The sequence below is a fragment of the Oncorhynchus masou genome, chromosome 27 (assembly GCF_036934945.1).
Source record: "Oncorhynchus masou masou isolate Uvic2021 chromosome 27, UVic_Omas_1.1, whole genome shotgun sequence".
Taxonomy (NCBI): domain Eukaryota; kingdom Metazoa; phylum Chordata; class Actinopteri; order Salmoniformes; family Salmonidae; genus Oncorhynchus; species Oncorhynchus masou.
Window position 1 is genome coordinate 19,513,128 of NC_088238.1, and position 12,768 is coordinate 19,525,895.

The window sequence follows — 12,768 nt, forward strand, 5'->3', positions numbered from 1 at the left end:
CTAATTGTGTAGAACAGACTCACAGGTAATTGACCACGTCATAATAGACCACGTCATTTCTTCTTTGTTTAAGTTCTAGACATGACATTTCTATTTGACTGAACAGTAGCCACAGCACGTGCTTCTCTCACCTCCTCCCATTCAGCAGTGAAGGAGGGTGTTCTCTCTAGCTGGCCCCCAGGACTGGCGGTGTCCCCTGGGCTTCCTCTCGGCCCCTGGCCCCTGGCCCCAGACCCCCAGTGGTACTCCTCCTGAAAGAGACCGTCAACACACTGTCCATTAATCTACGTTTAACAATGGATCCATCAATTGAATCAATATCGTTTATCAAGTTGGACAACTGTCTGTGGCTTGAAGAAAAATTCTAAGGTGAGGTTCTGTAACAGTCATTCCCCCAATGGTAACCAAACAAACGGATACATTTACATTGTTTCTCCATGAAAAGGGGATATAAACACGACAACAGACCTGTATGGGCGACACAGCCACCAGGTTGGAGTCAGACTTGGACAGTGACTTGGAGAGCTTTAAGTCCAGCACACTGCGAGGTATGGATCTCATCCTGCCCAGGGTAAAGGCCCTGTCCTCGTATCCAGTCCCCTCCCTGGGTCCACCAGCTCCCGACACACACCCCTTCACCACCACCGCCTCCCCGTTCCAACCATACGGCGAGGAGGAGGAGGGCGAGGCGCTCTGGGGGTTCTGGTTAACCCGGGTGTGGAAAATGGTGCGATAGACTACCTGAGGTTTGGGGGGTCTGTCGTCTTTGAGGGGGTCTTTGGGGGTCTTCAGAGCCAACGCCTCGTTTCCTGTGTGAGGGATAATGAGGGGCGGTGGAAGTCCAATTCCTAATTCAAAAGGCTGGGTTACCGAAGTGAGGTTGCCCTGGTTACCGAGCGTGGTTACCGGGCTGGTGTGGGGGTCCGAGGGGGTGTGTTTTCGGGCTTTGGGATTGGTGTTGGAGGTGTAGAGGTGGTAGGGTGTGTCGGGCGTCTCGCAGGCTGGCGAGGAGCCGTGGAGGAGGCCGGCGAACTCTACAGGGACGAGGCTCTGTCGTCGGTCGTCTGGTAGTGGGAGTGTATTGGAAGAGGCGGGGGGAAGGTTCTGCTGGTACGGCCCGTTGTCTGAGGAGAGAAAACACACACAAGTTAATGTTGGAGTGCACCACACACACATTCCAGGTCCAACATACATACACAGACCCACAGATTGGTTGCACACAGTAACCAATCTTAGGAGATCTCCCTCTCTCTCTCTTGTGCTAACATGGAGACAGTAAAAGGTGCTCCATAACCATACCATAACCATACCACACCCATAACCATACCATAACCATACCCATACCATACCACACCACACCATAACCATACCATATCCATACGATACACATACCATATCCATACCATAACCATACCATATCCATACGATATACAGTGGGGCAAAAAAGTATTTAGTCAGCCACCAATTGTGCAAGTTCTCCCACTTAAAAAGATGAGAGAGGCCTGTAATTTTCATCATAGGTACACTTCAACTATGACAGACAAAATGAGGGAAAAAAATTCAGAAAATCACATTGTAGGATTTTTAATGAATTTATTTGCAAATTATGGTGGAAAATAAGTATTTGGTCACCTACAAACAAGCACGAATTCTGGCTCTCACAGACCTGTAACTTCTTCTTTAAGAGGCTCCTCTGTCCTCCACTCGTTACCTGTATTAATGGCACCTGTTTGAACTTGTTATCAGTATAAAAGACACACAGTCCCACTCCAAACTCCACTATGGCCAAGACCAAAGAGCTGTCAAAGGACACCAGAAACAAAATTGTAGACCTGCACCAGGCTGAGAAGACTGAATCTGCAATAGGTAAGCAGCTTGGTTTGAAGAAATCAACTGTGAGAGCAATTATTAGGAAATGGAAGACATACAAGACCACTGATAATCTCCCTCGATCTGGGGCTCCACGCAAGATCTCACCCCGTGGGGTCAAAATGATCACAAGAACGGCGAGCAAAAATCCCAGAATCACATGGGGGGACCTAGTGAATGACCTGCAGAGAGCTGGGACCAAAGTAACAAAGCCTACCATCAGTAACACACTACGCCGCCAGGGACTCAAATCCTGCAGTGCCAGACGTGTCCCCCTGCTTAAGCCAGTACATGTCCAGGCCCGTCTGAAGTTTGCTAGAGAGCATTTGGATGATCCAAAAGAAGATTGGGAGAATGTCATATGGTCAGATGAAACCAAAATATAACTTTTTGTTAAAAACTCAACTCGTCATGTTTGGAGGACAAAGAATGCTGAGTTGCATCCAAAGAACACCATACCTACTGTGAAGCATGGGGGTAGAAACATCATACTTTGGGGCTGTTTTTCTACAAAGGGACCAGGACGACTGATCCGTGTAAAGGAAAGAATGAATGGGGCCATGTATCGTGAGATTTTGAGTGAAAACCTCCTTCCATCAGCATGGGCATTGAAGATGAAACGTGGCTGGGTCTTTCAGCATGACAATGATCCCAAACACACCGCCCGGGGAACGAAGGAGTGGCTTCGGAAGAAGCATTTCAAGGTCCTGGAGTGGCCTAGCCAGTCTCCAGATCTCAACCCCACAGAAAATCTTTGGAGGGAGGAGTTGAAAGTCCGTGTTGCCCAGCAATAGCCCCAAAACATCACTGCTCTAGAGGAGATCTGCATGGAGGAATGGGCCAAAATACCAGCAACAGTGTGTGAAAAACTTGTGAAGACTTACAGAAAACGTTTGACCTCTGTCATTGCCAACAAAGGGTATATAACAAAGTATTAAGATAAACTTTTGTTATTGACCAAATACTTATTTTCCACCATAATTTGCTAATAAATTCATTAAAAATCCTACAATGTGATTTTCTGGATTTTTTTGTCTCATTTTGTCTGTCATAGTTGAAGTGTGCCTATGATGAAAATTACAGGCCTCTCTCGTCTTTTTAAGTGGGAGAACTTGCACAATTGGTGGCTGACTAAATACTTTTTTGCCCCACTGTACATACCATAACCATACCATAACACACCATAACCATATGATATACATACCATATCAATAACCATAACCATATCCATGACCATATCCATAACCATATCCATAACCATAACCATAACCATATCCATAACCATAACCATATCCATAACCATATCCATAACCATATCCATACCCATATCCATACAATACCCATATCCACACCATAACCATACCCATACCATAACCATATCCATATCCATACCATATCCATATCCATATCCATAACCATATCCATAACCATATCCATACCATATCCATAACCATATCCATAACCATATCCATAACCATACCATAATGATATCCATACCATAACCATACCATAACCATATCCATACCATATCCACACCATAACCATACCCATACCATAACCATACCCATAACCATATCCATACCCACACCATAACCATATCCATACCCATATCCACACCATAACCATATCCATACCATAACGATATCCATAACATACCCATACCATAACCATACCCATACCATAACCATAACCATACCCATACCATACCCATATCCACACCATAACCATACCCATATCCATAGCCATAACCATACCATAACCATACCATATGCATACCATAACATAACCATATCCATACCATAACATACCCATACACATATCCATCCCCATATCCATAACCATACCCATACCATAACCATACCATATCCATACCATAACCATATCCATAACCATACCCATATCCATAACCATACCAATATCCATACCATATCAATACAATATACATACCATAACCATACAATACCACACCCATACCACACCATAACCATACGATATACATACCAGACCATAACCATATTGATACAATATCCATACCATATCCATATCATAACCATATCCATAACCATATCCATACCATAACCATACCATAACATCCATACCATAACCATAACCATACCATAACATCCATATCCATACCATATCCATATTCCTAACCATACCATAACCATATCCATATTCCTAACCATACCATAACCATATCCATAACCATATTCATACCATAACCATAACCATATTCATAACATCCATACCATAACCATATCCATACCATAACATAACCATATCATAACCATAACCATATCCATAACCATACCATATCCATAACCATATCCATACCATAACATAACCATACCATAGCCATATCCATATCATATCCATAACCATAACCATATCCATACCATAACATATACATAACCATAACCATATCCATAACCATTACCATATCCATAACATATCCATACCATATCCATATCCACACCATAACCATATCCATATCATATCCATAACCATATCCATATTCATAACCATACCATAACCATATCCATAACCATATCCATATCATAACCATACCATATCCATATCCACACCATAACCATATCATATCCATATCCATAACCATAACCATATCCATAACCATATCCATATTCATAACCATACCATAACCATATCCATAACCATATCATAACCATATCCATAACCATATCCATAACCATATCCATAACCATATCCATATTCCTAACCATACCATAACCATAACCATATCCATAACCATATCCATATCCATAACCATAACATATCCATATCATATCCATAACCATTTCCATATCCATAACCATATCCATAACCATATCCATAGCCATATCCATAACCATAACCATATCCATATCCATAACCATATACCATATCCATAACCATATCCATATCCATAACCATATCCATAACCATATCCATATTCCTAACCATACCATAACCATATCCATACCATCACATACCCATAACAATATCCATATCCATAACCATATCCATATCCATATCCATATCCATAACCATATCCATACCATATCCATAACCATATCCATAACCATACCATATCCATATGCATAACCATATCCATAACCATATCCATAACCATACTATATCCATATCCATAAACATATAACCATATCCATATCCATACCATATCCATAAACATATCCATACCATATCCATAACCATATCCATACCATATACATAACCATAACCATATCCATACCATAACATATACATAACCATATCCATATCCATATCCATAACCATACCATATCCATAACCATATCCATACCATATCCATAAACATATCCATACCATATCCATAACCATATCCATATCCATAACCATTACCATATCCATAACCATTACCATATCCATAACCATAACCGTATCCATACCATATCCATACCATATCCATACCATATCCATAACCATAACCATATCCATATCCTAAATATTACCATATCCATAACCATAACCATATCCATACCATATCCATAACCATATCCATACCATATCCATAACCATATCCATATCCATACCATATCCATAACCATACCATAACATATACATAACCATATCCATAACCATTACCATATCCATAACCATAACCATATATCCATAAACATATCCATACCATATCCATAACCATATCCATATCCATACCATATCCATAACCATAACCATATCCATACCATAACATATACATAGCCATATCCATAACCATTACCATATCCATAACCATAAACATATCCATAACCATATCCATATCATAACCATACCATATCCATATCCACACCATAACCATACCATATCCATATCCACACCATAACCATATCCATATCCATAACCATAACCATATCCATAACCATATCCATATCCATAACCATACCATAACCATATCCATAACCATACCATACCATAACCATATCCATAACCATATCCATATCCATAACCATAACCAACCATATCCATAACCATATCCATACCATATCCATAACCATAACCATAACCATATCCATAACCATACCATATCCATATCCATACCATAACCATAACCATAACCATATCCATATCCATAACCATAACCATACCATAACCATATCCATAACCATATCCATAACCCATATACCATAACCATACCCATACCATCATATCCATCCATACCCATAACCATATCCATATCCATAACCATATCCATAACCATATCCATACCATATCCATATCCATAACCATATCCATAACCATATCCATAACCATATCCATACCATATCCATACCATAACCATAACCATATCCATAACCATATCCATAACATATCCAACCATATCCATAACCATATCCATAACCATATCCATACCATAACCATATCCATATACCATAACCATATCCAACCATAACCATACCCATATCCATATAACCATATCCATACCATATACCATATTCATAACCATACCATAACCATATACCATATCCATACCATATCCATAACCATCCATAACCATATCCATAACCATATCCAAACCATATCCATACCATATCCATATCCATAACCATATCCATAACCATATCCATACCATATCCATAACATATCCATATCCATAACCATATCCATAACCATATCCATAACCATATCCATACCATATCCATATTCCATAACCATATCCATAACCATATCCATATCCATAACCATATCCATAACCATATCCATAACCATATCCATATCCATATCCATAACCATAACCATATCATAACCATAACCATAACCATATCCATAACCATACCATATCCATCCATAACCATAACCATATCCATATCCAACCATATCCATAACCATAACATAACCATACCATAACCATATCCATAACCATATCCATAACCAACCATATCCATAACCATATCCATACCATAACCATATCCATAACCATAACCATATCCATAACCATTATCCATAACCATAACCATACCATATCCATACCATAACCATATCCATATCCATATCCATATCCATAACCATATCCATATCATAACCATACCATAACCATATCCATAACCATATCCATAACCATATCCATACCATAACCATACCATATCCATATCCACACCATAACCATATCATATCCATATCCATAACCATATCCATAACCATACCATAACCATATCCATAACCATATCCATAACCATAACCATACCATAACCATATCCATAACCATATCCATAACCATATCCATAACCATATCCATATCCATAACCATAACCATATCATAACCCATAACCATATAACCATATCCATAACCATATCCATAACCATATAACCCATAACCATAACCATATCCATAACCATAACCATATCCATAACCATATCCATAACCATATCCATATCCATAACCATAACCATATCCATAACCATATCCATAACCATATCCATAACCATATCCATAACCATATCCATAACCATATCCATATCCATATCCATAACCATATCCATAACCATAACCATATCCATATCCATATATCCATAACCATAACCATATCCATATCCATACCATATCCATAACCATAACCATACATTAACATATCCATAACCATATCCATAACCATAACCATATCCATACCATATCCATAACCATATCCATACCATATCCATAACCATATATATCCATATCCATAACCATATCCATAACCATATCCATAACCATATCCATATCCATAACCATATCCATAACCATATCCATATCCATAACCATATCCATACCATATCCATAACCATATCCATACCATAACATAACCATAACCATATCCATAACCATATCCATATACATAACCATATCCATATCCATAACCATACCATATCCATCCAACCATAACCATATATCCATAACCATATCCATAACCATAACATATCCATACCATATCCATAACCATATCCATAACCATATCCATAACCATAACCATACCATATCCATATGCATAACCATATCCATAACCATATCCATATCCATACTATAACCATATCCATACCATATCCATAACCATAACCATACCATATCCATAACCATAACCATATCATAACCATATCCATAAACATATCCATACCATATCCATAACCATAACCATATCCATAACCATATCCATATCCATATCCATACCATATCCATAACCATATCCATACCATATCCATATCCATAACCATATCCATAACCATATCCATACCATATCCATAACCATATCCATAACCATAACCATATCCATAACCATATCCATAACCATAACCATATCCATATCCATAACCATATCCATAACCATATCCATAACCATAACCATATCCATAACCATATCCATATCCATAACCATATCCATAACCATAACCATATCCATATCCATAACCATATACCATATCATAACCATATCCATAACCATAACCATACCATATCCATAACCATATCCATAACCATATCCATAACCATATCCATAACCATATCCATAACCATATCCATAACCATATCCATATCCATAACCATATCCATATCCATATCCATATCCATAACCATATACCATATCCATAACCATACCATATCCATATCCATAACCATATCCATATCCATCCATATACCATATCCATAACCATATCCATATACCATATCCATATCCATATCCATAACCATACCATATCCATAACCATATCCATATCCATATCCATAACCATATCCATAACCATATCCATATCCATAACCATACCATATCCATATCCATAACCATATCCAACCATATCCATAACCATATCCATAACCATATCCATATCCATAACCATATCCATAACCATATCCATATCCATATCCATAAACATAACCATACCATAACCATACCCATAACCATATCCATAACATAACCATATCCATATCCATACCATAACCATATCCATATTCCTAACCATACCATAACCATATCCATACCATCATATACCCATAACCATACCATATCCATAACATAACATAGCCATATCCATACCATAACCCTACCCATATCCATACCCCATACCATATACAAAACCATAACATAACCATATCCATACCATAACCATAACCATAACCCCATACCATAACCATATCCATACCATAACCATACCATAACCATAACGATCTAGAAAAACACACAGCAATACAGAGGAAAGAGGATCTATGTTAAAACAACTAGAGAAAAACACATCAGAACCAGGATTAACAGAGAGAGTTCAAATAAAGGTTAAAAACAAGAGAGAGAGAGAGGGAAACATACATCTGCTGTTGCCCTGTCAAGATGCAGGCTCCTACGTACACACTACACATCTCCTGACAGAGGTCTGACACGGCTGCCTGGTCAACATCACTGTGTGTGTGTGTGCATGCATGTGTGTGTGAGAGAGAGAGAGAGAGAGAGAGAGAGAGCAAGAGAGAGAGCACATGTGTGATGTATCAGTGTGTCTGGCCCATTGACTGAGTTCTGTACTTAGAGCCAAATGGATGTTTTGAGAGAGACAGCCACTGTCTGTGTGCAGTGGGGTGAAAGAGGGATTGGGAGACAGAGAGAGGAGTCTTTCTGGTCTAATTCAGAAAGAGAGCTGGCCCGTATATCTATGTATGTGTGTATGTGTGTGATTCTGCCCGGGGATGGTGTACAGTATTCTATTTAGTCTTCGTGTACATACAGTGTCATCCTGAGGTCGCGGAGTACATTTTCCTTCAATTCAAATTTCTAAAGCTTTATTGTCCATTCTTTTCATACAGTCAATGCCCTACTCCAATACTCACCACATAATCACAATGAGATTTGAGAAAGATTAAACTCAATAAACAGACAAACAGATATGCAGCCAAACAGAGCTGTGTGGATCAGTGTGTGCAATATCAGTGAACAAAACTATGATCAGCAGGACAACATGGTCTGGGGGCGTGTGGATAACCAAGTATAATACCATGGTGGATACACAGACATTTACACAGTACCATGGTGGATACACAGACATTTACACAGTACCATGGTGGATACACAGATAATTACACAGTCCCATGGTGGAAACACAGATAATTACACAGTCCCATGGTGGAAACACAGATAATTACACAGTCCCATGGTGGAAACACAGATAATTACACAGTCCCATGGTGGAAACACAGATAATTACACAGTCCCATGGTGGAAACACAGATAATTACACAGTACCATGGTGGATACACAGACATCTACACAGTACCATGGTGGATACACAGATAATTACACAGTACCATGGTGGATACACAGTTAATTACACAGTACCATGGTGGATACACAGATAATTACACAGTACCATGGTGGCTACACAGATAATTACACAGTCCCATGGTGGAAACACAGATAATTACACAGTCCCATGGTGGAAACACAGATAATTACACAGTACCATGGTGGATACACAGACATCTACACAGTACCATGGTGGATACACAGATAATTACACAGTACCATGGTGGATACACAGATAATTACACAGTACCATGGTGGATACACAGACATTTATACAGTACCATGGTGGATACACAGTTAATTACACAGTACCATGGTGGATACACAGATAATTACACAGTACCATTGTGGATACACAGATAATTACACAGTACCATGGTGGATACACAGATAATTACACAGTACCATGGTGGATACACAGATAATTACACAGTACCATGGTGGATACACAGATAATTACACAGTACCATGGTGGATACACAGACATTTAGACAGTACCATGGTGGATATACAGATAATTACACAGTAAAGCTCTGAGAGGGAGACCTAATGTTACTGTATCTCACATGAGTCTGTTGGTTCTAATAATCTAATTGGATAAATGTTATGCACATATGCATCTTATAATCTATAAATACATAAAAAGATTAGTCATTAGCTGGATACATCAGAGGAGATGCTGGTGCCAGGAAATGGATAAAGGACTGGTGTGTGTGTGTGTGTGTGTGTGTGTGTGTGTGTCTGTGTCTGTGTCTGTCTGTGTCTGTGTGTGTGTGTGTGTGTGTGTGTGTGTGTGTGTGTGTGTGTGTGTGCGTGCGTGCGTGCGTGCGTGCGTGCGTGCGTGCGTGTTCACAAAGTATTCAGACCCCTTGGCTTTTTCCACATTTTGTTCCATTACAGCCTTATCTAAAATTGATTAAATTGTTATTTTTCCTCGTCAATCTATACTGCCTTACCAAGCAGAGGCAGTAACTGTTCATACAGTGGATCTGAGAAAAATGGCTTTTATTTACCTTGGTTTCACAGCAACTTTATGCAATTACTGCTAACATGAGCCCCCCATTTTCTCCAAAACACAATTCAATAGAGGAAGGGTACTTATCCACATGATTAAGCATGTATTTAATGTATCAAAAATAACATGACATAACTAATTTTCGACCAAATGAGCAGTTACTGCCTTCTAGGTAGGGCAGTATACACAATACCCCATGATGACAAAGGAAAAACAGGTTTTTAGAAATTTTAGAAAATGTATATATAAAAAAATTAAAATCTGAAAAATCACATTTACATACTTTACATTACATACTTTGTTGAAGCACCTTTGGCATCGGTTACAGCCTTGACTCTTCATGGGTATGACGCTACAAGCTTGGCACACCTGTATTTGGGGAGTTTCTCCCATTCTTCTCTGCAGATCTGTCAGGTTGGATGGGGAGCGTCGCTGTACAGCTATTTTCAGGTCTCTCTAGAGATGTTCGATCGGGTTCAAGTCTGGGCTCTGGCTGGGCCACTCAAGGACATTCAGAGAAAGCCACTCTTGGCTGTGTGCTTAGGGTCGGTGTCCTGATATAAGGCAAACCTTTGCCCCAGTCTGAGATCCTCAGCGCTCTGGAGCAGGTTTTCATCAAGGATCTCTCTGTACTTCACTTCATTCATCTTTCACTCGATCCTGGCTAGTCTCCCAGTCCCTGTCGCTGAAAAACATCCCCACAGCATGATGCTGCCACCACCATGTTTCCTCCAGCCGTGATGCTTGGCAGTCAGGCCAAAGAGTTCAATCTTGGTTTCATCAGACCAGAGAATCTTGTTTCTCATGGTCTGAGAGTCCTTTAGGGGGCTGTCTTGTGCCTTTTACTGATGAGTGACTTCCATCTGGCCTCAGAGATGGTTGTCCTTCTGGAAGGTTCTCCCATCTCCACAGAGGAACTCTGGAGCGCTGTCAGGGTGACCATCGGGTTCATGGTCACCTCTCTGACCAAGGCCCTCCTCCCCCGATTGCTCAGTCTTGGTGGTTTCAAAGTTCTTCCATTTAAGAACGATGGAGGCCACTGCGTTCTTGGGGACCTTCATGCTGCAGAAATGTTTTGGTACCCTTCCTCAGATCTGTGCCTCGACACAATCCTGTCTTGGAGCTCTATGGACAATTCTTTCGACCTCATGGCTTGGTTTTTGCTCTGACATGCACTGTCAACTGTGGGACCTTATATAGACAGGTGTGTGTCTTTCTAAATAATATCCAATCAATTGGAATCTACCCCAGGTGGACTCCAATCCCGTTATAGAAACAATTTTGAGTCTCTGGGCTAATCAATATTCTAATAGATTTTAGAATAAGGCTATAATGTAACAAAATGTGGAAAAAGTCAAGGGGTCTGAATACTTTCAGAATGAACTGTATATATACAGTATAGAGAGACAGAGTGAGAGACAGAGCAAGAGACAGAGCAAGAGAGAGTGAGAGAGAGAGTGAGAGCCAGAGACAGAGAGGAGAGAGACAGAGCGAGAGACAGAACCAGAGACAGAGAGGAGAGAGACAGAGCGAGAGAAAGAGCCAGAGACAGAGAGGAGAGAGACAGAGCGAGAGACAGAGCGAGAGACAGAGCGAGAG

General features: G+C 39.8%; 1 protein-coding gene across 1 annotated transcript in view; it reads right to left on the reverse strand.

Annotated features, from left to right (window-relative positions):
• Nucleotides 1-12,768, reverse strand: part of LOC135515718 (ankyrin repeat and sterile alpha motif domain-containing protein 1B-like) — a 358,368-nt gene that overhangs the window by 104,751 nt on the left and 240,849 nt on the right. Inside the window, 2 exon segments of the mRNA XM_064939410.1 lie at nucleotides 132-251; nucleotides 469-1,124. Coding sequence (XP_064795482.1) covers nucleotides 132-251; nucleotides 469-1,124 — 776 coding nt within the window.